The 27,034-nt window shown below is 43.4% G+C and overlaps 1 protein-coding gene across 1 annotated transcript in view; it reads left to right on the plus strand.

The window, feature by feature from the left end:
- LOC128121902 (protoheme IX farnesyltransferase, mitochondrial) overlaps positions 1–27,034 on the plus strand; it is a 119,386-nt gene that overhangs the window by 14,365 nt on the left and 77,987 nt on the right. The window contains exon 4 of the mRNA XM_052756977.1: positions 17,962–18,086. Coding sequence (XP_052612937.1) covers positions 17,962–18,086 — 125 coding nt within the window. The remainder of the gene's footprint in view (positions 1–17,961; positions 18,087–27,034) is intronic.

A 27,034-nucleotide genomic window follows, 5' to 3' on the forward strand; every position in this document is an offset into this window, starting at 1 on the left:
AACCAGCATTCAAATGGCATACATTCATACACACACACACACACACACACACACACACACACACACACACACACACACAAATAAAAAGCAATGAACCATTTTAAAAGGTAGAAAATAATATATAAAGAGCTCCATGTGGGTCATCTAGCAACTCTGTTGACAGTTTTTAGCCCTTACCTGTGCACACTCTGTCTAAAGTTAACAGTTCAGGCTATAGAGGTAGACGGACAGAGCTGGAATCCCTCATTTATTACATATTGGCTGTACAATTATTGACACTTTTTTTTTGATATCTTAAAGGCTTGGTTTCAACTATAAAATGGCAACAAGTCCATCTTAGCGGACTATGGTAAAATTTATAAGAAATAATTTAGAGAACAGTTTACTACTACACCTAGTTAATGTTCAAGGAAAGTTAGTTACTGTTATACTGTGCTAATGTATGTGCAGGACATTTGATAATTTTTAATGCCATGTTTACACATCTTTGTGTTTATTTCTGAGAAGTTAGGTCCCAAGAAATTAACCCTTTTCATGTTTTCATTGTCGTATATTAATTATTCTAGCTAATGGGCTTTGTTGTGGCATCTCACGTGCATATTCTGTCCTGTGGATTTATTCACCCACCTGTTGGCCTCTCTTGCTTCCCTCAGCCCACATTGGAGTGAGACAGAGCAGACAGATGCCACTGCATAGCTGTGCCCAGCTTGTTTCCTTCCCTTGTCGTTATCAGTGTGGTGACAGTGCTGTAAGGAGAGTCTTTGTCTGTTTATCTGTGGTGATTCTCCAGGGCAGATACTTGCAAATATCTTTTGGGATAAAATATCCATACTTTCAGAGCTTTTGATTGGTGAGTTTCCCTGAAGAAATGTTTACCAGGTGATGCTGTGGTCCAAGTGACCAGCCTACCACACCTCCAGCAGTTATTGCTGGCTAATGCTGTAATTTTGTAAATAATGTGTAAAAATTGGCACATAAACTTGTTTTATATTTAAAGCTCCTGATGATTATTCATGTTCATTGATAATTTGTATTTTTACTGATCATAATCCACCTGTCTTCTGCCTTTTCTTCTATTTGTCCCACTGTTTTCAAGGATTCTATATATATTATAGTCAATCCTGGTTTGTGTGTGTGCACGTGTGTGTGTGAGCGCGCGCATGTGTGTCTGTGTGTGTGTCTGTGTGTGATTTGCTTCTTTTCATTTCCCAATATTTTGATGTATGAAAGTTAATTTGTGGTAACCAAATCTATTAATTTTCTGAGGTTCTGACTTTGTACCATAATTAAGCTTTTTCATATGAAGATTGTATTTACCTCCTTGTCAGTTTCATATTTTTATAATTTTATACTTGTATTATACTTTATTTTCAGGACATGCATTTTGGTTAGTGGTATGTAATGGGCTCATAACTGGGTTTATAGTCGTTACCCCATGTTACAGCATCACATTCACAGGTTTAAAAATTAATAAAGCCTTATCTGTGGAACCCTTCCTGTTTTCTGTCCTTCCCTATTTCTACCCCAAATATCTTAATATCTAGTTTTTTGCTAGTATCTTAATTGGAATTTCAGTATGTTCACAGTTAATTTAGGTATGTGTAGACAGATTTTTCTTTGGACTGCCAGCTCACAAAAAACAGCATGGAGACTTATTACTAATTATGAAAGCTCGGCCTATAGCATAGGCTTGTCTCACCACCTTATAACTTAAATTAACCCATTTATATTAGTCTACATTTTGCCTTGGATTTTTACCTCTCTTCCATCCTACACCTCCTGTTTCCTATCCATCTCTTCTGGCATCTGTCTCCTGCCTAGATTCATCTCCTCTTCTTTTCTCTCTGCCTAGAAGTCCCATCTAACCTCTTCCTGCCTAGCTATTGGCCATTCAGCTCTTTATTAAATCAATCAGAACGCACCTTGGCAAAGAGACATTTTCACAGTATACAAAAAGATTATTCCACAACGGGTATGTATTGAGATCTTTACCATATTGCATTATCTTCATTAATCTGAATCCTTTTTTATTCTTTTTAAATTTTCTTTAAATAGGTCAAAATATTTGGTACTAAATTGACTTGGGGTGGGGTATTTTAAAATATTTTTTCAGTTGATTGTTTCTTGAATTTTTCAGGAAAGCAATGCAAATAATGATCAGATTTATCTCCTTTTTCTACCTATATGAGTTACTTAACTTTCTGGGCCATTTCCTCTTTGTTGGCCCTGTCCAGTAGCTTTCCTGTCTGTTGTTTCTCACTTCTTGGGAAGGCCCTCTGGGGTGTTATGTACACTGACGGTTTGAGTCTTACATCTCCATGTCGTTACTTCCTGTAACATTTATGATCCTGCTGTGGCAAGCCTTGTTTCGTCAGTCACCATGTTTTGACCCGCTCTTGTGCTTCTCTGCTGGAGTTACACACTTAACTAGTCAGTTCACAGTCCCTGGGCACTGCTGTATTTCCTTTTCTGCATGTTAAATGACAGAACGAGGTATGGTGAACACAACACATTCTTGCCTCGTGGATCCTATTAATAAGTGTGTACTTCATAAGCATGTATATAATACGTGTATGTACTTCGTCCATACTATGTATATACTAAACTGGTAGCTGAGCGCAGGCATGCTGGATTTTTCCCATGTCATTTAACAGTTTCTTTGTGGTGTTGGACTTCTTTCACATAGTAACTTAGAGGAATAGTGACCACCAGTTCACATCCTTGATCTAACATTCCTGTGGCCTGGAGGCAAATGAGGAAGCAGCATCTGGAAAGGGGACCATGTCTCAAAAGATACTTTCTTGATATTTCTGAACCCATAGTGCCAGTGTCATGAGTCCTGGCCTTAGTTTTTAGTGTAAACTCCCTTTACTCAGGAAATATGGGTGTCTGTGTTCAGCCATTTCTCTGACACTGCTGCCTGCTGAGTTGGAGTTGGAGGACTGCCCCGTGTGCCAAGGCGTGGTGGACTCGGATGACCTGCTGTGGTGGATGAGGGCTTTGTCACAGAGAGAACTGTGTTGAGGAAAGGCCCTCTCCTGCTCTCTTTAGAGTGACCAGGCCAGAGTGAACTTCTACGTGTGATGCAGCTGTCTCTATACACTCGTGGGCCATGGTGGCAAGGGGACTTCTCCTGGAGTCTGCCAACTTTAACCGTCATCCACCTTGGCCTCCCTCGTTTCTCAAGGAGAAGGAATAAAGGATACCGTCTGGATAGCCTCTGTTTCTTGTATTTATCCAGTCCCTTACTGCGACTGTTTACTTCGATGTTTTCCCTATTTAAACAATGAAAATAGAGAACCAGGGGTGCACCCCTAGGTATTTGCTCATCATATGCAAGGCCCTGGGTTCTAGCCCCAGCAAGACAGATGCATCATTTTTCAAACAATGAGAGTAGTTATCTACTTCATATAACCTGTATTTAAACTATACTTCCTGGGGCATTTAGTTTCCTCTCTGTACCATTTACTGAAGATACAGTGTTATTTTTAATCAGTTTTTGTTTTTATTTAGTTTGTTTCTGTCCTTGTTTGGCTTTGTATTGCTGTTATAAACACTGTGACCATAAGCAACTTGGGGAAAAAGGGTTTCTTTCATGTCACAGATAGAAGTCCATTATCCAGAGAACTCAGGGCAGGAACTGAAGCAGTGAGAGGCCATGGAGGAACACCGCTTCCTGCCTTGCTCCCTGTGGCTTGCTCAGCTTGCTTTTTATACAACTTGGGACCACCTGCCCAGGGATAGCATCATCCACAGTTGGCTGGGCCTTCCCACATCAGTCAGTAATCAAGAAATGCCCCATAGGCTTGCCTACAGGTCATTCTGGTGGAGACATTTTCTCAAATGAGGTTACCTCTTTCCACTTGACACACCAATACAACGCTATTAAACTATAACCTTCCTATTCTTGTTTGTCCCTCAAAAGGTGTTACTATCACTCTATATAACATAGTATAACTTTAGAAGTCCCACACTCTAAAAAATTTATGCACTTTAAAATATCTAACATCTCTTGAAAAGTTCAAAATCTCTCAACTGTGGGCTCAACTAAGTTACATACTTCTTACGCCAATGGGAAAGAGCAGTGCACAGTTACAGTTATATCATACCCAAATCCAGCAGTGTGAATAGCTCAGTGTCTGCTGTCTGGGATTCACTCACGATCTTCTGGGCCCCAGAGCCCTTGGGCAGGCCCACCTCTCCAATTCTACCATCTGAAGCACAAGAAACTTACCTTGCAAGCTCTGGCCAGCTCCATTCCACACCTCCCAATATCCTTGGTGGTCATCCCCAAGCCCTGGCATCTCCAGTATCCTGGCGTTGCCAATAGCCTCTTGTGGCCTGTTTAGTGACTCTGACCCTGCCTCATGGTGCCAAGCCTCAGCTGCTCTCCAAGACCCTAAAGGCCTCTAGCTCCCATGCTGCTCAAACTAGTAAGATGGTGGAGAAGTCATACATTACCAAGTTCAGGTTCCACCTTGGTGATGCAAGCTTTGCCTCTTCTGGACCACAGCTCTGCCCTTGAGGAAAATACTTCCCAGAAGATTTCAGCTGAGTGATGCTGGTCTGTTGTTAGCCACGGCTGATTCTTCAGTCCCAGCTGACCAGCATCAATTTTCCCAGTAATGTAAAGGTTTACTCAGTGTTGCTGTCTCTTGTTGGTCAAAGCGGACTCTTCAGCCCCACCTGACCATAAACCACAGATTCTTAATACAAAGTCCCTGACAAATAGCCCCGTGAAGTCTTTCAGGGATCCCCAGCTTCCCTCTGAAACTTCTCAGGCCAGGCTCTGCCATCTGCCTTTCTCGGCAGTCTCTTACACATTTCTATAGAAGAGCTCACTCAGGTCTGAGAACCCAATGGCTCTTCCAGGCCGAAGTCCAAACACTTCCATAGTTCTCTCAAAAAACAACATGGTCAGGTTTGTCACAATAGCACCCTACTCCTAGTAACCAGTTTCTGTCCTAGCTTGGCTTTGTATTGCTCTAATAAATACCATGACATGACCAAATGCAACCTGCAGAGGAAAGGTTTTATTTTTATCTCACAACTTATAGTCCATCATGAGGAGAAGTCAGGGTAGGAGTCGGGAGGCAGAAAATAAGGCAGAGACCATGGCGGAACACTGCTTACTGCCTTGCCCCCCATGGCTTGCTCAGCCTGCTTTTTAATACATTCTAGGCCCACCTGCTCTGGAGGTGGCATGGCCTGCAGTAGGTTGGGGTCCCCCACATCAATCATTAGTCAAGACAGTGTCCCCACAGACTTGTGTACAGGCAAAGCTGACAAAAAACAAACCAGTTTCTGTTTGTTTTGTGGGTTTTTTTGTTTTTTGTTTGTTTGTTCGTTCATGACTGGATTTCTCTGTGTAGCCATGGCTGTCCTGGAACTGGCTCTATAGACCAGGCTGATCTCGAAATCAGAGATCTGTCTGCCTCTGCCTCTGCCTCCTGAGTGCTGGGATTAAAGGCATACACCATCACCACTGCCTTTAAAAAACAAACAAACAACAACAACAAAAAAAATGAAAACAAGTCTTTTTTTTGAATGATTTATTTTTATTTTATGTGCCTTGGTGTTTTGCCTTCATGTCTGTCTGTCTGAGGGTGTGAGCTGCCATGTGGGTGCTGGGAATTGAATCAGAGGCCTTTGGAAGAGCAGCCAGTGCTCTTAACCATTGAGTCATCTCTCCAGCCCTTAACCAGTTTCTTTTTACATGGATGAAAATATATTTAGCCAGCTTGCTTTGTTTTTTCATCATACAATTATTAATTTGGGATTTACTTGTCTTAAATTCAATTTCATGTTGATTGAACTGGTTGTTAAGTGTAAAATGCTGTGGTTGATGCTAGAAAGAGGTAAAAATAAATTTCTCCTGAGGATGAAAATCACTTTCAAACAGTATTGGCAACTTTAAAGGAGAGAGAGAGAAATAGGAACAGAGACTGGGCTCAGCTGCCTGGACGGGAATTCTAAAGAACAGCAGTTCCGTCACTTGTGTCGAGGAGTCTAGAGTTAGTGTTTCACGAGACTGCCATAATGCCTTCTCTCTCTCTCTCTCTCTCTCTCTCTCTCTCTCTCTCTCTCTCTCTCTCTCTCTCTTTCTCTCTCGCTCTCTCTCTCACTGGTTTATGGTGTGTGACCCTAAGACAACAAGATGTCCTCTACATCCTCCTCGTCTTCTAGACAGAAGCATGAAAATGGGCAAAGGTAGAAGTTCAGGAACCACCTTACAAGAAGGGGAAGGGAGGCTCCTGAGAGGGGCCTCCGCTGTCTCTTTGGCCAGGTTTGTATAGCATGCAGCCAACCCCAAGGGAGGTTGTGAAGTGTGGCCCAATCCGATACCCATCATTGAAAAAGCCCCAGCATCGAAGTTCCAGCCTAATAAACTCTCCCATTTTTCTCTAACTTCTTATGCCTTTGGGATCCTTGGGGTCTTGTTTTCATGCAAGTTTCTGGACATGTCCTCCTAAAATTCTTTCACTCTTGGCCTGAGTTGCAGCTTGGGAATCTGAATTTCAACTGGTGTCCTGATACAGACAGGGTTCCCGTGGCATGCTTCGAGAGGAGAGCTCTAAGCGCCCTCTCTCCAGATCCCTCTCACCTCTCAGAAGCCTGTCTTGTTTCTCATTCCACACAGCATATGGGAGTAGTTCCTGTCCAACAGGAGAATTTCCGCATGCCATTATTTCCCTATCCCTGTTTACCCAGCCCCCACCCATCACTCTAGATACCTGAGTTCCTATTAGTCTACAGCCCCAGACAGGTCACCGTCTAGGAGGGGGCTGTCTGAAACTCCTGGGGGCACCAAGGCATTGCTCCTCAGTCTGCATGCTAGACTTGGCTGGGTGCATAAGTACCTTTGGGAGTAATATTGAGGCCTTAGTTTACAGTTCAAAGCAGAACACGGTTGCATCCCATTTATTAAGATTAAGGGGTGCAGTAAGATGGTTCAGTAGATAAAAGCTCTTTCTTAAGCTTGGTAAGTTAAGTTGGATTCCTAGAATCCACGTGAAGGTGGAATGAGAGAACCAGCTCTGGAAGGTTGTCCTCCCTCTTACTCTTGTATCATAACACACATACACAACATGCACACATGTGCACATGCACACACACATCACACAGTGTGCACAAGCACACATACACATCATACACACGTGTGCACATGCACACATATGAACAACAATAATGAAGAATTTTCTTTTTAAAGATTAAGGAATGAAACACTAACAGAAGAACCAAAAGAATGCTCCAGGTTGTAAGTGCTGAAGAAAGATTTTGTTCATATGTTCCTTTGGAAACCTTTCTAAGCTCTGCTGCAGTTGAAAATTTACAAATGTCTTTTTTAAACCACAAATGTGAAGGAATAGTAAACTGGGATGTCAGGAATACAAAGAAAACTTCTGTTGTGTGGCCACTGACTTTATAAAGACAGAGGTGTAGTTTGGTCCATAGTTATCTTCTCAGAGACTTCATTCTGGGTAGGAGAGGCTGGCCCAGTCTCTTACCCGGAGCCCTTGAACATACACCCCAGCTTCCTCCCTGTAGGCTGGGCAGCCCTTCCGTTCTTTATAGAGTTCTTGGCGTCACACAGGGAAGCTCTCTTCCCAGTGTGTGAAGTGTGTGGTGGAAGACCTGTAGAATGTTCTCTAGATCGAACCTTTCTGACCATCACTTTCACTGAGCTAGTGTCTAGTGCCTTGCACACGAGGCGTGACCAGGAACGACTGGCCGCTCAACAGTGAAAGAAAGTGTAGTAACGGATTCTGTTCCGCCGTTTGGGTCACAGCTCGCCTTTTAATGACAAATAATCTATAATAAGATTACAGTGCTTAGTGGTGGACCCTTTCTGGTAGGTGACTTTGTTGTGCAGATGTCACAGAGTGTTAATTACACACATCCGAGTGGGCACAGTGTCACTAGGTGATAGCATCTTGTGGGCCTACCATTGCACACGTGGTCTGTTTTTTGTCTGAGGTCTATAATGTGGTCCGTGGCTGTCTTTTACTGTGCTGTAGTGGTTTAGTGCTTAGGGGCAGCTAAGGAACACTGTCTAACCAAGTGATCTTAGGCTGCTGTGTTTCTTGGCCCTTAGTTTGCCTGCTGCTGGCACTGTGTCCCGGTCTGTCTCTAGTCTGACATTTTTTTCTTTTCTACTCAGTGTATCTCTTGAGTATTGAGGATGTCCCACTTCGTCCCTCTTAAATGTTCATCACATTTGTGAAAACTCTGCCCTTTGAGCTCACAGAATCCTCAGACTTTGATTTGTTCTAAATGATGATTATTCTTCAGTTAAGAATCCTCTTTTTCACTTGGTAAGTAATAACCATAAATATTACCAATGAATCCCATTAGGCTTGGCCAGCAACTGTTGGTATCCAGGTTTACTTAAAGACAGTTGTCCGTGAGGGCATTCTTTCAAGCGTTCGTCATCAGCATGCTGGAGATTGTTCTCATTGGAAAACCGTGCCGGCTGCTTAGAGTGATGATGCAGTTAGTTAGCATCGCTGCATCCTTGCTGCCACTTCATCACGAGGAGTGAATGACAGTTGCTTAGCGAGAGTCCTGAAACGACCAAATGTGTGTGGAGCTAGACCTGGAGAGAAAGAGCACTGAGCCGGTGCTGAGGTGGTCATCAGATGGAGGGAAGTACTCAGTCCTGTCCGGTAGAGGGAAGATACTCCTTTTCAATGCTTAGCTCTGGGTGGTCACACTGACCAGTTAGAAGTGTTACGGTTTTAGTGGAACCTGCCTGGCTAACAATTCCCTCTTGCCAAACTCTTTTTGTGAGCCATGCCTCCTCTTGTCTGAAGTTTAACCTTCATGCCTGAGCTTTGGCTTTAGAGGGTCATTTTATGAAAAGGTTGTTAAGTATCTGACCATTACATCTCAAAGGAAAAGAAGAAAGTTGTAAAGTTATTGAGTATAGGAAATATATTGTGAAAAAACAGTTCTTTATTGAAAAGAGAGGGGGAAAAGCCTACAAATAGGGTATCAAAGCAGAAAAGGCCTCAGGTTCAAAGAAAAATGGTGATTGAAAGAATTATCTGGGCGGTCTCACTTGTTGGTGGCATTAGCTTAATGTATAAACAGCTCTTACTTATATTTTCATGAGGGCTGAGGGACACTTGATTGCCCTTTGCAGAATGCTAAATCTAAATGCAAACCAAATGCTCCTTGGTGAATTGCCTTGGTAACCATCCTGAAACATTTCTTCCCGGCAGCAGAATTACTCAGTACATTTGAAGGTAAGAGGTTTAATTTGGTCCTAGGTCTTTCAGACCAGACATAGTCATTAAGTATATAGGAGAGGAAAAGGGGTGGGGGGAGACCTCCTAAGTTCTGCAGCTGTTATTTTGAATCTCTGTGAAACATTTTTTTCTTTTCACCCAAAGTGATGTAGATATTTCGTTACTTCTGATTGATACCCTGTCTCTCATCAGTTGACTTCTCATCAAGATTTAACAATATCCTAAGAATTATTACCCCTTTGATATAGATGCTGATGAGAAGACTGTACCAGGAAGTTCAAAGAAGGCTGCCAGCCGGGAAGCCTAAAATCCTCACTTAAATTAGAAAGTCAACCAGTTGAAGCACAGGGGATTAGTAGAAACAAAGACAGACATGGCTGTGGAAAGAACAGCTACTTAGTAAAAGACACAATCTCACTAGCAAACCAGAAGAGACAGCCTCCTGCCTCTGAATTAAGTTCTATCACAGTGAACTACCCAAACATCATACCATTGCCCAGGGACACACACACAAACTCATTAGCTGCCTGCTCTCAGCGTCTCCTTAAAGCACCTTCACGAGGACACAGCTTAGGTTTGTGGAGTTTGGCTTATGACGTTGCACCGTGTCTACCATCAGTGACAATTAGATGTGTTAGACCTATGGGCAAGTTGAAGTCTGTAGAAAATGTCCAAGTGTCCTTTAGCTAATGGCTTTAATCTTCCTACCAGATAGCATGTCAGAATCAGCAGTGGTCCAGAGTGGCTCGTCACCATTTGGCTTTTCACTTAATTCTTATCAAGAGGCAGAGCTTGTGTGGAATCAGGATGCAGATGACCGGGGTGGACTGTGAGCCTTGTGGTTCAGTTGACAGTCTGAGAGAGGAAAGGACATGCATTGGTTATGCATGTGTTCAGAGACCAGAGAGTCTCGGACGAGAAAGCCTCTAAACATTTTGATGAAATCTGAGTTTCTCAGGATGCCTCTTGTATATCAGAAAAGGGAAAAGCTTCCCAGGGGTTAATAGCTCCTCTAGAAAATATCCTATGAGGCTGGAATTAGGGATGCTGGCAAAATCTGCCTGGAAAGTCTTGAAAGTGTCTGTTTCCAGTGACAGATCAAACCGCCTCTTCGCAGCTAACAGTGTGTACATGGGGCTCCTGACATGTACTGCCGGTGTTAGGGTTTCTCCTCCGTGGCCCTTTAAAACTCCTCAAGTCAGTGGAATTTCTTGTGAACCCTCTAGAGGGAATGGGGTCTTAAAGCTTGACTGCCTGCTTATGATTTTGTAATGTGCTAGTCAAGTGTGTGGGTGTCTTCCCTTCATTTAGTGGGACTTCCATCTTTGTGAAAACGAATCTGTGGAGCACTTACTGGAGAATTTTCCATAAAGCAGAGAACTAAACACACGACCATATGATTCCTGCTGATCCCCCAATTGCTTGCACGGCTCCCTGTTTATAAAACCAACTGCTCGCACTCCCAGAGCTCCCTTTGCAGCCTGTGTAAAGCAGGCTTCTCCAGCCTTCCTGGTGTGGAAAGTGTTGCTGTACGGGAATATATGCATAAGTGTTATATACAAATATCAATGAAGACGTAGTTATTTCTAAGTGAAATCCATGTACTCTTACACTGATAGGTTCACTTTAAGATGTGCGAAATGCCAGTTGTAAAAGAAAGAATTGGGGTTGTGCTTAGTAAGCATGTGAGGCCCTGGGTTCTGTTCCCAGGCAGGAGAGACAGACAGAGACACAGAGACAGACAGAAAGAGAGAGAGAGACTGAGAATAAAATATAAGCGGAAGTCTTATTTCTTACCTTGTCTATGGGGTGGCCACATGCCACTATTGAAACCCAGTGGTTTTGGTGCTTAAATACATGTGAAGACACTTTGACTTTGGCATTGTAAATTGTTTACCCTGTTTCTTTACCACCACCCCCCACCCCTCCACCCCACCCCCCAAGCAGAGTTTGGCTGGTGTGCTTCCTTCGGTCCCTTTACATGATGCTTTAGTATGTGAAGTCCAAGCTAAGAGGCCTGAGGAGTGCTGCTCTGGAATTCTAGGGAGCTCATTTTAATAGTTACCAAAGCACCACTTAATTAAGGCCTTGATATTCGCTGTCATTGTGCTGAGTGCTTTTGATGAAGTGAAACCCTTTGTGCCTCCACAAAGTGTCCTCAGTATCAACAGTAACAGGAGTCCGAGCGTGGTTGGTTACCACGGATACTTCGCTGAGAGGAGGAGAGCCTGGGGCACGGTTACTCATGCATAATTGGAGCTTTGTACCAGGAAAGTAGAAATGACCCAGTATTGTTGCAGAGACAGAAGCTGCATCGATAGGTAGGGTGTCAGGGAGGTTGCTGTGGACGGGATGTGTGAGGCCACTGTAGCATAGCTCTCAGAGCCCCAAGGGGTCAGTCGGGGAGAAGTTAGCTTTTTGTCACCCGATTTGGGGTAGCATTCTCCCGAGAGAGGTTAGACTAATTGACTCCCTTTTAACTTTTAACATTTTCTAATTTCCCTTCGTAACGTTTTGTCGTTCTTTGAGCTCAGGAGTTTTGTTTCTCTGCTGTACTCTAACTGCTCACACTTGAGTAATAAAGTCCTGAGAGCTGTGTACATGGCTGCCACCTGGCCCAGACTTTCGAGTCTCCCACCTTGCAGGCTGCCGTGGCCTGTAAGGGATCCCCGAGTACATTGCCCTCTGCTCTCTGTGGCTGCTGCGCTAAGCACTGGCTTTGCCGCATCTTAACGGCTCGAGACAGAGTTATTATTTCACCATTTTTCTAAGTGGGATCCGTTCAGACCTCATGTGGTAGATTCTCTGCCAGGGTCTCCGTGGGCTGAAATCAGGGTGTCTGTCAGTCGGGACCATCATCTTCATTTGGAGCTCAGGGTCCAAGCCCAGTGGTTGTTGGTAGAACATCCTCCAACCTGTACCAATCTTTTTCATTCCTGAAGTCACCTGGAAGGCTTCAGCAGGTGGCTCTCAGGGGCAAGTTGGAGCAAGATGTTTGTTTCCTGAGGCCAGTCAGGGTGTGCTTGTGAGTCTAACAAGATCAAACATTTTGAATGTTATAGGGAACAGAAATTGAAACTCTCCCCTGGAAGAGGCAGGCAGACAAATGAACCTGTGAATGATGAGCCTAGAAACAGGATGCCCAGGCCACATTTAGGCTAGTCTGGTGGCTGGTTCAGAACAGACTGACTCATGGGGCTGTAGTTGGGCCTCAGGGGTGCCATGTATTCCGGGTGGCAGCTGAGTGGAGCTGCTGCTCGCTCTTAAAGGGGAAGCATGGAGTTCTCTGGCTGACCACCCACTCCGGAGCAAGGCTGGGTCAAGCTCCAAGGAGCAGGGATATTACTCTCAGGCTCTGGCAGGCACTGGCTTGCAGTGCGGCACCCCTGGGCCTGGATTGAACGGGCCATGCTTGGTTGGAAGCATTGATTTTATGTTTATTTGTGAAGGGACAGAATCTGGGATTACCAAATAAAATATAATTTCAAGAGTTATTAATGAAAGAATATATTACATTCACTTTTAATGAGATCCTGGTGTTGCAAAATGATTCCATGTAATGAATCCCAGGAAATCAATGTGAAGTTTAATTGCAGCTGCGTTGTATAAGGACATTGCTCTGCTCAGTGTTGCTTGTACAATTAATCAACTCTCTATTCCTTTTTCCTTCAATTAATTGCTTTGATGAAGTCAGTAAATGCATTCTTTGTTGGCTTGTGATTCTTTCTAGGAAGGTCTTAAAAATCCCAAATTCTGCCACAATAATGAGTGGTTGCTGTCATTTTTCTGTGTGTTAGCATTTATAATTTGTACATTCTAAACTTAAGCCCATTCTGTAAACTTATCATTGTTACTTTTTTCTAAAACCTTTCCCATTTCCTTTGTTAGTGGTTTTTGTGTTTTTTTTTCCAAACCATTTTCTATGTCTTCTCAGCTTATTGGCTAGATCTGTGGGTCAGAAATCTAAATTTTTTTCTGTGGTTTCCCACCCAGTCAAATAGTGGGATGAATGAAAAAGACTATGATACTTCTTTCTCTGATTAAGTTTTCTTTTTCTTTTCTCTCTCTCTCTCTCTCTTTTTTTTTTTTTTTTTTGGTTTGTTTGTTTGTTTCAGGACAGGGTTTCCCTGTGTAACCTTTGCTGTCCTGGAACTCGCTCTGTAGACCAGGCTGGCCTTGAACTCAGAAATCCATCTGCCTCTGCCTCCTGAGCGCCGGGATTGAAGTTGTGTGCTGCCACCGCCCTCTGAAGTTTTCTTCTAATTGTCTACCCTTTCAGCTTAGGCGGTCTTCAGGCTTTTTTCGTTTTTGACACTTTACTGGTTATAGCACTTTGTCAGCCATCGCGATGGTAACTTACTTATGTTGTTGTTTCATTTTGAGACAGGGGCTTCCTTTAGTCCAGACTGACTACTAACTAACTTTGGTTCTCTTGCCTCAGCCTCCCAAATGCTGGGATTCCAGTCTTGTGCTACCATGCACAATATAAAAGGTTGTACTGTACATTTACGGATTCCTAGATTTCTTCTGTTTTTGGTGTTTCTAGAGTTTATTAGTTGTATGTTGATAACGTTCTAATGGATTTTCATTTAACTACTCTTGTTTGTGAGTAGTTTATTTTTGGTTTAAAGTTTAAGCCTTACACCAAAGTAGAGTCACCAGTTATGTTGACTGACTTACTCTATGGATGAAAGCAGTCTACTAGTTTGATTGTAAGAGGAAACCTATGGTCCTTCGGTTGTTCTTCTCCCAAATCCTCGCCGTCCGTGATGTCATGAACGTTTTGTCCTGTTTGGTGGAAATCTTCTCATGTAACTAGCCTGGGTTTTCAAGGTTGTCTTGGTTCTTGATGTCCCTTTGGTTGTGCAGTATGCAAGGAGCCACCTGACCTCGAGATCTGTCAACTTGTGCAAAACTAGGTGACTCTAACAAAAGCTGACATTCCATGAAGCTCTGCAGTTTGTGGTGTGATAACTGAAGGGGGGAAGTGCTGCCTGGAGGGGGAGGGGAGATGGGGGGAGGGGCTACTGTTGGAGTAGCCTGTGGGGAGCCCTGTTCTTACCTCTGAGATGTCAGCCTTCTTGAATGTGCTCAGGAGGCCAGAGACTGACTCTTCTCTCTTAGTGCATGGGTGAAATGGCCCCACAGCGACTGTTTTCAAGGCCTGGAATCACCATGGAAAGTTGTCTTTGGAATATAAGTCGTTACAGAACCAGAACGAAAACCTTCTTCCAAAGTATTTCCTTTGAAATCAGTGTTCTTTGAGTGCTGAGCCTCCTGCACTGCTCGGTGTGGCCAGGTGCCAGCTGCTGCCACCACCTCATGTGCTATATCTGGGGGACAGCTGGGGGAGCAGGTAGACTGTCCCCATGTGCCTCTGATGTCTGACCAGCCAGGCTCCTTTGTTCCTTCATCTCCTGACCTACCTTTCTTCCTGCTGCAGCCCGTATCTAGCCCTACACCCTCACCCCTGCCCTCTCTCCTTTGCGACTCCCTCACCCCTGCCCTCTCTCTTTTGCGGCTCCCTCACCCCTGCCCTCACTCCTTTGTGCCCTCACCCCTGCCCTCACTCCTTTGTGCCCTCACCCCTGCCCTCATTCCTTTGTGGCTCCCTCACCCCTGCCCTCACTCCTTTGTGACTCCCTCACCCCTGCTCTCACTCCTTTGTGGCTCCTTCACCCCTGCTCTCACTCCTTTGTGGCACCCTCACCCCTTCTCCCCCCCATCCTTTGTGGCTCCCTTACCCCTGCCCTCACTCCTTTGTGCCCTCACCCCTGCCCTCATTCCTTTGTGGCTCCCTCACCCCTGCTCTCACTCCTTTGTGGCACCCTCACCCCTTCTCCTCCCCCATCCTTTGTGGCTCCCTCACTCCTGCCCTCACTCCTTTGCGCCCTCACCCCTGCCCTCACTCCTTTGCCTCCTAGTCCTCTGCCTGTGTCCTCTGCTCTGGTGGGAGCTCCCATGGGAGCCTCAAGTGCTCACTGCATTTGCACCCGTGATGTCGAAGGAAGGGCCTCTTGCCCAAGAAGCATGCTGTTAGAGACTCTTACTCAGAGGGCGGTGTAAAGTCGGATTTTCAGTGTCCTTCAGAAGCCCTGCATTCCCAGGCTTCCCACCACAGTCGTGCTGTCGGAGGTAGTGAACATTAAGAGGCAGGATCTACTGGGGGATCCTTTGTGTTTATGCCCCCGAAGAAACCTGTGGGAACATAGCTCCTTCATCTCTCTTCCTTGTATTCTGGCCATGAGTTGCAGTCTCGAGCCCCAGAGCAGTGGGAAACCGATCATGGACTGAAATCTCCATGATTATGAGGGTAAATGAACCCTTTCTTAAGTTGATTATCTCAGGTACTGACTAATGTCGACAGTATTCCTACACATGCACCTGTTTCACCTTTCAAATTGACATGGAGCACAGCTAAAGAAAATTAGAAATCCTAGAAACCAGGCTGAGGGGATATTTGCTGCATGAGCACAGGAGGGTCTGAGCTTGGATCCCCGGCACCGTGAAAAAGGTTGTGAAGGTGCATGCATGCCTGCGGTCCTTGTGCTGGGGAGGAAGAGACAGGAAGATCATGGGAGGAAGAGACAGGAAGATCATGGGAGGAAGAGACAGGAAGATCATGGCTTCCTTGCTAGCTGAACGGTGAGCCCAGGTCAAATGAGAAAGCCTAGCTCAGGAAAAGGGCGGGGAGGGGTAGAGAGAGCAATTGGGAAGGTAAGGAAGACCGCCTATGGCTGACATGTGCACATGTACCTCAGCGTGCTCCCTCAAGTTCCTTCATGTTTTTAGCGTTGGACACTGCTGGTTTGAAGCACATTGTCCATGGAGAGCACGCAGCACTCCCATCCTCCTTCTGTGTTGCACACCCATCACACTCTCCCCTTCTCCATTCCCTCCCAAAGGCTAGTGCAGTAGAGCACACAGCACTCCCATCCCCCTGCTGTGTTGCCCACCCATCACACTCTCCCCTTCTCCATTCCCTCCCAAAGGCTAGTGCAGTAGAGCACACAGCACTCCCGTCCCCCTGCTGTGTTGCCCACCCATCACACTCTCCCCTTCTCCATTCCCTCCCAAAGGCTAGTGCAGTAGAGCACACAGCACTCCCATCCCCCTGCTGTGTTGCACACCCATCACACTCTCCCCTTCTCCATTCCCTCCCAAAGGCCAGTGCAGTAGAGCACGCAGCACTCCCATCCCCCTGCTGTGTTGCACACCCATCACACTCTCCTTCTCCATTCCCTCCCAAAGGCTAGTGCAGTAGAGCACACAGCACTCCCGTCCCCCTGCTGTGTTGCCCACCCATCACACTCTCCTCTTCTCCATTCCCTCCCAAAGGCTAGTGCAGTAGAGCACACAGCACTCCCATCCCCCTGCTGTGTTGCACACCCATCACACTCTCCCCTTCTCCATTCCCTAGTGCAGTGCTGTCTGGAAGCTCTCCTGACTATCTCATAAATGCGGAAGGATTTTCTGGGGAATTCTTACTGCTTACCTCCATGCCCCTCATAGACTCTGTTTCACCCTATCAGCTTCTGTAAACCCAAAGAAGGAAACACCAGGGCTCCCCAGGGGCAGCAGCCTCATTGTTAGCGTGAGTTATGTGGCTTTGTTTGGCACCCTGTTGGTGGTTGTGATGCTACCACCATCTTCCTCTATTCTGGTGGTTCTCAACCTTCTCATTGTGTGACTTTTTAATGCAGTTCCTCATGTTGTGGTGACCCCTAACCATAAAATTATGTCATTGCCACTTCATAACTGTAATTTTGCTACTGTTACAAATCATACTGTAAATATCTGTGTTTTCCGATGCTCTTAGGCAACCATGTTAAGGGGGGGAGGGTTGGACTTCCCCACCCCCACCCTCTGCCAAGGGGTCATGGTCCACAGGTTGAGAACCACGTTCTATTCCATTCTGGCCCCAGGAACTGTTCAGGAAAGGCCTCCATTACTGTTATCTGGAGTTGACTGCAGAGTTCAAGCCCTCTCTGTTAGCTGCCAGCAGTTGTTGTTCAGTTACTAAAGGTGTCCTGCGTCTCTCCCTGCACTCAGAACACTGAGCGCAGCTTTATCTGTAATAGTTGCCAGCATTGGCACAGTATTGCTCACAAATTGGTAGTCCATAAATATTTTGTTGAATGAATAACTGAATGATGAATTTGGAAGACTTGTTTTATTTTCTTACCCCTGAATCTATGGAATTTAAAAGAAAATATTTTTATATAATCTATACGTATAATTTTAAAATAAGAAAAATTCAGGTTTTTAAAAATGATTACATTTTGATTTGTGTGTTTGTGTGTGTGCATGCACATGTGTGCATGTATGTGTGTGTATACATGCGTACCCTGGTGTGTATGTGGCTGTCAGAGGACAACCTACAGGAGTTGGTTCTTTCCTACCATGTGGGTCCTAAGGTTTGAATTCAGGTCATCAGGCTTGATGGTAGGAGCTTTTTCCCACAGAGCCATATGGCTGTCCCGGAATGTGGATTTTTTAGATGTTAGGACATCCACCAGGGGTTTGTAGGATCGTCGTTGGGTGTGCGTGGGAGACTGCTCCTGTACGCTGTGCCTTATTTTTAGATGTTAGGACATCCACTGGAGTTTGTAGGATCATCGTCATTGGGTATGTGTGGGAGACCGCTCCTGTACGCTGTGCCTTAGCCTGGAAAGCCCAGCTGACCAGCATGTCTGTTGCTGTCTTGCAGCTCTGGTCGTGAGCACCACTTCAGCAGGCTTCGCGCTGGCTCCAGGCCCCTTCGACTGGCCCTGCTTCCTGCTTACATCCCTTGGAACGGGCCTCGCCTCCTGTGCTGCCAACTCCATCAACCAGGTCAGTTCTCCCTGAGCAGGTGATGCTGTTGCCACTTGCTGGCTGGCTGTGCCTTTGTGTGTGAAGAACTCCCCAGATCCTGTGCCCTGCTGGAGGAGCACCCTGAACCCACAGAGGTGGCCTGTGGAGATCTCTGTTTGGTTTGGTTTGATTTTTGAGGCAAATGGTTTTCAGAGTGCAACAGAATGTGTCCTTGAAGCGGCTGGGATTCTTTGGGTTAAAAAGCGTTGAAAACTGCCAGAACTTTGTGTTCTCTTTATTGCAGATACATTTCCTTGAGTTCATCATGGTTATATGCTGTCGATGTAGTTTTATTTCTTTTTATTTTACTTTTTATTTTATTTGTTTGTCTATGTTTTACAAGGTCTGGCTATGTCACTGAAGGGGGATTTAAACACACTATACAGGATCCTCCTACCACTGCCTTTCAAGTGTTAGGATTATAGCAATATGCCATTGTGCACAGCTTCTGCATTTTAAGCCACCACTGTGCAAAATGCAAAATTTTAAATATTTAATGTTTATTAGTTTAAAGTATGTGTAGGTGTGTGTATCTGCACGCGACTATACACATGTGAGTACAAGTATCAAGGGAAGGCAAAGTCTTCACAGCTTGAGGAGCTAGTTACAGGTGGTTGTAATCTGCCTAACCTGGGTTCTAGGAACTGAACTCAGGTCCTCTGGAAGAGCAGCATATGCTCTTAACTTCTTAGCCATCTCTCCAGCCCCAGAATAACATGTCCAGCTTTAAAAAACAAACAAACAAAAAATCCAGTAGTTCAGCACTACTGTTTACTTGGTATGTACAGCCAGATTATATCATATAATTAATTGCTAACTATTTCTAATGGATCATTTTTCTTCTTGCTATTTTAAGCACCCAGATGATTCTCTGAAATAGTTTTTTCCTTTGCTTGGCCACTGTGGTATGTCCTGACGTTGTGGTTTTTTCATAAGATACTATAGTGAAAAAGCCTTGGCTAAAACTTAAGGAAAACTGTCTCATCACCAGAACACCCAGGAGGAGTTGGCACAGTTTTCAAGTAGGAATCCAAGTTACCATCAGGAGCCAGCTTGAATGTTCATAGGGCACCATGTAGAAGAAGCTAGTCTGTAAAATCTGGGGATGTAATTTGATAATGCTTAAAATCATGTGCTTCCATAGTGTATTGTCTGCTGTTTGGAGGATGTTATTTGTTTCAAATAAGGTTTCTTTTTATTGTTGCTTTTGAGACAGAGTCCTCACTCTGTATTCCTGCTAACTTGGAACTCACTGTGTAGACCTCACAGAGATCTGCTTGCCTCTGCTTCTGGAGTGCTTGGACTAAAGGCATGTGATACTGCACATACTGGCCTGCTGTTTGTGACGAGAACAGTTTTGTAGCAAGGCCAACGCTAGAGAGGCTGCAGTGGTTCTCAAAAAGAGAAGAACAGCCGGGCGGTGGTGGCGCACGCCTTTAATTCCAGCACTCGGGAGGCAGAGCCAGGTGGATCACTGTGAGTTCGAGGACAGCCTGGACTACCAAGTGAGTTCCAGGAAAGGCACAAAGCTACACAGAGAAACCCTGTCTCAAAAAAAAAAAAGAGAGAGAGAGGAAAACAAAACTGCCGTCTGTAGTGAGCGGCCGTTTGTGACACTTTCCCTAACATGGCTCCACTTGGAGTCCGTGTCTCCATGTGTTCTCATTGCCTGCATGTATTAGCAGGTCCAAGCTAAAAGGATAGGCCGGGGGTACCTGTCAGTTTCTAGCCTCCCTTTTGTAAATTAGGAGCTGCACATATCCTTATTGTCTTCTGTTTAAATTATATAAATTAAAGAAAATGTTTAATATAAATGTGTGAAAATTGGGGAAAATAAAAACAGCTAAAAGGTATCAGGATGTTTATAAATTTCAGAATATTATAAAATATAAAAAGCTGTGAGCCAGTGAGATTCTGGCTCAGTGGATAAGGCTGCTAGCTGCCAATCCTGATGACCTGAGTTCAATCACCAAGACATGCATGGTGGAAGGAGAGAACTGACTTCTGCACAGTCACTGAGGGACGTACACACTCGTAATTAAAATGTAATTTTAAAAAATGTTACTTTGACCGGGAGCCACTTTCTCACCCACATTTCCTACCCCTTGCCCTCCAAAAATGTTAGCTCAAGGATTTAATTTTTTTTTTTTTAATGAATACACTCTCTTAGGGGTGGGGGAGATAGTTCAGTTGGTAAAGCGCTTGCGAGAGAGGATCCCCTGTGTTTGATCCCCTGAACATGTGAAAAGAGCCAATTATGATGGCAGGCTTGTAATCCCGGTGCTAGGGAGACAGAGACAGACAGATCCCTGGAACTAGGTGGCTGGCCAGCCTAGTCTATGTAGCAAGTTCCAGGCCGGTGAGCAACACCTGAGGTTGACCTCTGATTGCCATGAATGTGCATGCGCACACAAGAAAAACAACCTGTTTAGTCATCACGAGGGAGTGTCTGTAAGAAAGAGGGAATGGCGGCGGTCAGTTAAGCAGAAACTGTTAGGAACTGGGCCCCACTGAGGTGTTAGAAGCTTTACAGGAGTGAAGTTTAGCCTCTTGGGCGAATTCCAGGTCCATCCCTGAGTATTTGCTACAAGGGATGGATTAGGTTCTATATGATTTTTAGGAACACTGAAGAAGGCCACAGAATTCATGACTACTGCCAGCCCTCTTCAGTGCTGTGGTGGTGTGTACTCGGTGAGCGTATGCCAACAGACAGGCTTCTTGTATCTGTTGTGAGCCCTCTTCCGTTTGTCTGGGATCCAGTTGCGTTTGGAAGCGTTGTAGTACTTAAAACTTCGTGGAGATTCTCAGCATTGTGCATTCTAGTGTTATTAGGGTTTTACCAGCTTCCCAAGCTGTAATATTTTTTTCAGTAGTGCAGTATTGGTGTCTTGTTTTCATTATTAGTAGACAATGTCATAAAGTTCAGAAACGAAGGCGTACAGGGCCATTTTACTGGCAGTCTTAAATAGTTTTAGCAGAAGAAAGAACAAAGCCAGTAGGCACTAAACTAACTGTTCTTATTTTATGTGTATGACTGTTGTCTGCATGTATGTCTGTGCACACATGCATTCCTAGTGCCTGTGGAGGCCAGAAGAGGGAAGCAGATTTCCTGGAACTGGAGTTACAGATGGTTGTGAGCTACTGGGTGGATGATGTGACCCCAACCTGGCTCCTCCGCAGCCAGTGCTCTTAAATGTTGAGCTGTCTTTCCGGCCCCTGAACTGGGTTTTGGGTTAACAGTTAGGTAAAGATATAATTTTTTTTTTTTTGAAAGGTAGTGTTCATGTTAAAGAGTGTGTCAGCTACTCATAGAGTCTAGGGGAGGAAAAAAATCTGTCCCTATTTATAAAAAGATTCAAATAACATCTTACACATATTTTTAATTTTTATGTGCTGTATTTGAGCTGTTATTCATTTAGCCCTGTTTCTTCTTTGCATCCTGCTTCTGTGATCTCTTTGTGAAAGAAGAAAAAAGTAAAGCTTTGAAAAGCAATTCTTGCATTTGTTTTAAGGAGAGAAAATGAGATTCAGTTTCTGAGTGACAGGCAGTGAGCGGCACTTAGGAGATGTGTGCGGGAACCACGGACACTGACATGTAAAAGCAAAGCACTAGAACGTTCTGTAGTGTGTATACACACGCCATTCAAACCCAAACGTGGCTTTAAAGTGGGCATGCCTTCAGAGGATGAAAGCAGGCCGTAAGTGTTTTCAATTTGACTGAAAGACAGAAAGAAGGCTGCGGATGCCTTTGACTGATCAGCTCTTGAAAGAGGACAGAGCCAAATAAATTCGAGTAGAGTGAGTTAAGAATCGAAAAGAGTTGTCAGAAAAATTAGAATTATTTTCAGTATTTAATGTAATAAGCTGCAATTGGGATTATTTTCTTTATTTTATTCATTTTATGTGTACAGTAGTCTCCTCTGGAGTTTTCCTTTTGTGTTTCAGTTAACCACAGTCAACTACTTTGAAGGTATTAACTGGAAAATTCCATAAATAAACAATTCATAAATTTTAAATAGCTTATCACATGTTGTTTCAATATTGCTGATGCTACTCTTTTGCTGTACCTAATTTGTAAATTAATCTTTATCACAAGTATATATGTGTGGGGATAAATACGATGTATATAGGAGTCTATCAGATTCTTAGGCATCCAGTAAGAGTCTCAGAATATATTCCCTGCAGATAAGGGCGGGCTGCCGTACATGGCTTTTTAGGAGAGGTTGTGTCGATAAATGTGTATGTCTGTGAGTTTATTTCTGTTTACAATTTACTATAGTAAATTGAGCGATGACATGGTCTTCTACTTTCTGCCTCTGCCTCAGCTTCTACAGCTTGTCAATCCTGTTTGCTTCTTATGTCCCTCTGCACATGGTTCTCGTTGTCTTTAAATGACAGGTTTCTAGAAGCACAATGGCTGTTAGGAAAGGCCACCAGCCAAAGATGTTAAAACTTTAACTTTGGAATTATGATCTTAAGATAATCTTACATTTCTGGAGTTCTGAACAGCCCTTTGGAGTAGGAGGCATGATTTCCTATTCTATTTTTAAAACATTTTGTTTTGCTGTTGATTTCTTTTTTTAAGGCAACAGTTAATTTTTTTTTTTTTTTAGGAAATGTTTCATTGAGAATCAGTGACAAAATGTAAGCAAAAGTAATGAGTTTTTAATATATCGCATATGGTCCATATGTATTTTTTCATATGAACAAAAACCTTTGACTATACCATGAACAGTCTTCCACATCAGTACATGGTGGAGAATGACTGTTGTGTGTGGGTGTGCTTTATTTAATCAGTTTCTCTTTATTTGATGTTTTGGAGACTCAAATGATGAACTGAAGTGTCACACATACACCCCTTTTTGAAGCAAAGTCTCACTTTGTACCCCTAACTGTTCTGGAACTTCCTATGTGGATCAGGCTGTCCTCCAACTCCCAGAGACCTGCCTGCCTCTGCCCCAGAGTGCTGGAATAAAGGCGTGCACCGCTGTCACTAATAAGCTAAAATTCTTGTAGTTAAGTCTTGCACACTTCCTTGCTTGTGTTGTTAGGTTCCTAAAAGTGAGTTATTGTGTTCGAAGATTTGTTGTTTTTTAAATAAAAAGGCTAAAATAAGGGATTCTTTTTACATGTAAGTGGACATCTAGGCCGAGCATCAATAACAATAAGTCTCTGTGTCATGATTTGGAAGCTGGTTGGTGGCCTGAAAGAAGAAGACTGGTACAATTTGGTTTGTTGTTGTTTTTCTAGTTTTAGTTTTAAATGCTCAGCCTAGCTTAGGCATGTTTCTGGCTAGCTCTTTTAACTTAAATTAACCTGTTTCTCTTTATCTACCTTTTGCCTTGGGTCTTTTTACCTTTTCTTACTTTCTTGCTGTCTCTTTGTTGCTGGGGACCACCTGGCTGCTGGCCCTGAGCATCTCCCCTCTTCTTCTCTCATTCTTCTTTGTTTTTCCTCTTGAGCCTAGATTTCTCTTATTTATTCTCTCTGCTTGCTAGCCCTGCCTAGCCTTTCTCTGCCTCGCTATTGGCTGTTCAGCTCTTTATTAGACCAATCAGGTGCCTTAGACAGGCAAGGTGAAACAGATGCAGCATATCTTTACATAATTAAACATATCCTTACATTGTAAAGAAATGCAGCATAAACAAAAGTAACATACCTTTACGCAGTTAAAGTAATATTCTGCAGCATAAACAAGTGTAACACATCTTTGCCTAGTTAAAATAATATTCTACAGCAGTTGATTCTCAAGTGTCTCAATTTGCACAAAAAGTGAAGAGTTTGACTATTCATAACCCCCTTAGGCCTTCACTTGTTCACAGCACAATGTAGAAGTACCATTCTGCTGTGCTTTCTGTTCGCTGGTATGCCCATTGGACAGCAGCCTAGATTACCTTGCCGCCCGCAGCTTTGTCTTCAAAACTTTGTAACTGTGGGCTTCGTTACAGGGTTCACACATGCACACACATACCTTTTAAAGACCATTTTACATCTGCTAACTACTTTGCTAACAGTGAGGTGTTGTAAAGTTTTGATGTGTATTGTGTTATATCTCTATTTACAATGTTCTTGGTAGATTGTCTTTTTTTTTTCTTTTTGGTTTTTCGAGACAAGTTTTCTTTGTGTAGCTTTGGAGCCTTTCCTGGAACTCGCTTTGTAGACCAGACTGGCCTCGAACTCACAGAGATCCGCCTGCCTCTTCCTCCCTAGTGCTGGGATTAAAGGCATGCGCCACCACCTCCCAGTTTAGATTGTCTTTTGATTACTGTGGCACATTGATTGCCAAGGCTCTCTAGGTGCTCAACCATGAAGATTCAAACTCTTTTCTTCATGTTGAGCCCTAAGCTGCCACCTTACAGCTTCAACCTGTTGGTCGTAGTTCACCTTGTTGGAGAATCTGGGTGTTCCTTTGGGTGTTGCAATATAATTATTCATTTGCATTCTCTTCTTTAGCATGCTGGTAACTTCCTTGAAAGGAATGATTGTGACTTACATATTTCATCCATCTCTCACCTCTGCTGATAGCACAGGAAGAGGCCAGTATAGTGCCATTTTGAAGACACATAGAGGGAGATGAGTAGGGAAAGAGTGCAATAATAATTACAGATAGTAGCCCTTATTTAGCACTTGCTATGTGTCAAATAATTTTCTAAGCATATACAAATTAGATTGTATTTGAGTCTATGTTCACAAGATTTCAAAGAAATGGCTCTTTTAAAAGATCAAATAAGGGCCGGGCGGTGGTGGCGCACGCCTTTAATCCCAGCACTCGGGAGGCAGAGCCAGGCGGATCTCTGTGAGTTCGAGGCCAGCCTGGACTACCAAGTGAGTTCCAGGAAAGGCGCAAAGCTACACAGAGAAACCCTGTCTCAAAAAACCAAGAAAAAAAAAAAAAAAAAAAAAAAAAAAAAGATCAAATAAATGATGAGTGAATTCATAACTTGGGCTTGTCTTTTGAAAACCATTGATGTTCTCAGAGACTTTATTTTAGAGAAAACTACGAGAAAGACATAAAACATAAATAGTCTCAGATCTGAGGGGTAGGTTGTAATTAGAAAGGTAAGTGTGATAGCAGTGTTATCTTTGGGATCTAGTGTACCTGTGGATGTTGGCAATTTTTTATGAAGGAAATGAAAGAGATCAAGAGGTGTGAATAAATAGGGTCAAGAAGAAACATGTTTTTTGTTTGATACTAACAATACTTGAGTGACTTTCATGGCTGAAATGGGGCGAAAAGGAAGGGCTTTGGATAAAGAGCTCTGAATTACAGGGTGGTTAAAGCAAAAGAAAATTCGTAGCCTTTTCAACTCTGAAAGGAGAACCAAGCAAAGATTTGTTTTCTTGGTGAATATGAGATTAATATCTAATGCCTCCTTGCATTTTCCCTTTCTCTGATGTCTCTTTTGTTTTGACTGTGCAGTCTGCCCAAAGCAATAGCAATCTACTTTCATCTTCCATGTTGAACAAAAGCAGTCATAAAGTTTAGTGTTGTATTCTAGAAGAAGACTTGTGTTAGGGAATGCCAGTGAGAGGATTTGTTTAACATGGTGTGTGCAGGACAAATCAATGAGACGTCCATTGACTTTGAACTTGCAATCATCCAGCCTCTGGAGGTCCCAGCTTGTGGCTTACTCAGATAAGCCACTACACTACATCAGCGTCACAGAGAGGATCTTTGAATATAGTTGGAGAGTCTCCAGCTAAGTACGGTTTTATATATAAGGAAAATGATGAACATTGCTGAACAACGTAAAAAAGAAAGTGTATTGGAAATGCAGTCTGCTTTACTGAATTTATATAACCCTAAATAGCCCCTAAATTACATTTGATTCTCCTGTCTAGAATGATCGATCTAAGTGGAATAAGTTTGGCACTGGTATTCATTGCCAAAATCATTCCAGGTGAAGTCCTGCCAGCAGATGCAGAGATGATGATTTGAACATGATGTTCGTAGATAGGTTTCTAAAGTCATTTGCAGCCTCATCAACTGGTTGTTATTTTATTTGCTTCAAGGTGAAGAATCTTGAGGTGGCTTTACTTCTGTGTTTTAGAAAAATAAAATGAAGCTTAGTGATGTTGTTGATGACACCTTTGAAAATGGCCAAACTAGGACTAGATCATGTGGACCCACTCAATGCTTCATCTTCTCAGCCAGAGTGTCAATCTAGTCACCACTTTAGGACTGGCTGTTCTCATTAGCAAGTCTCACTGCCCACAGGATAGCTCACAGTATGCTACTGAGTGCGGCAGGTGAGTTGCCCAACAGGCAGTCAGGTAGCCATCTTGAGTGATCAAGGAGATTAGAACACTCAATGCCTAAGCCAGACCAAGTGCTGTCACTGTCAGCTGTTGCTGCTTTTATTACAAGAAAGGCTTTCCAGTTTTGACCACAACCTCCATGCTTCCAGAATCGCTGTCTTCCACTTGTCCCCACTTTGGGTCTTGGAGAATTGAAAGACATATGTGCTTTTCCTTGGTTTACCAGGGGACGGGTTCACTGAAATTCTTGGGATTATAGAAGTGTTTGGAACTTCAGATCTTTCCAGATTTTGTTATGTTTACATGTATATATAATAAGATATCTTGGGGAGGGGCATAAATCAAACATGAATTCATTAATGTTTTATATGCATTTATATATTAGTCTGAAGGTAATTGTAGACAATTTTACCTAAAATTTTACATTTTTACTCAAGTGGGTGCAGAGTTTTCATTGTTAGCACTCAAAAAGTTTGTTTTTGGATTTTTGGATTTTTGGATTAGGGATGCCCAACTGTGCTTGCAAACTATAATATGTGTGTGAATGCATGTATATATTTATTTCAAGTATGTGCACTTGTATGCTTGTTATTCATATGAGACTGAAGGGATAGCTGTTATTGAATTATGTGTATAGTTTTGGAAAGGTTGATGAAAACGTAGATATG

The sequence above is a fragment of the Peromyscus californicus genome, unplaced genomic scaffold (assembly GCF_007827085.1).
Source record: "Peromyscus californicus insignis strain IS unplaced genomic scaffold, ASM782708v3 Scaffold_3__1_contigs__length_106647218, whole genome shotgun sequence".
NCBI lineage: Eukaryota > Metazoa > Chordata > Mammalia > Rodentia > Cricetidae > Peromyscus > Peromyscus californicus.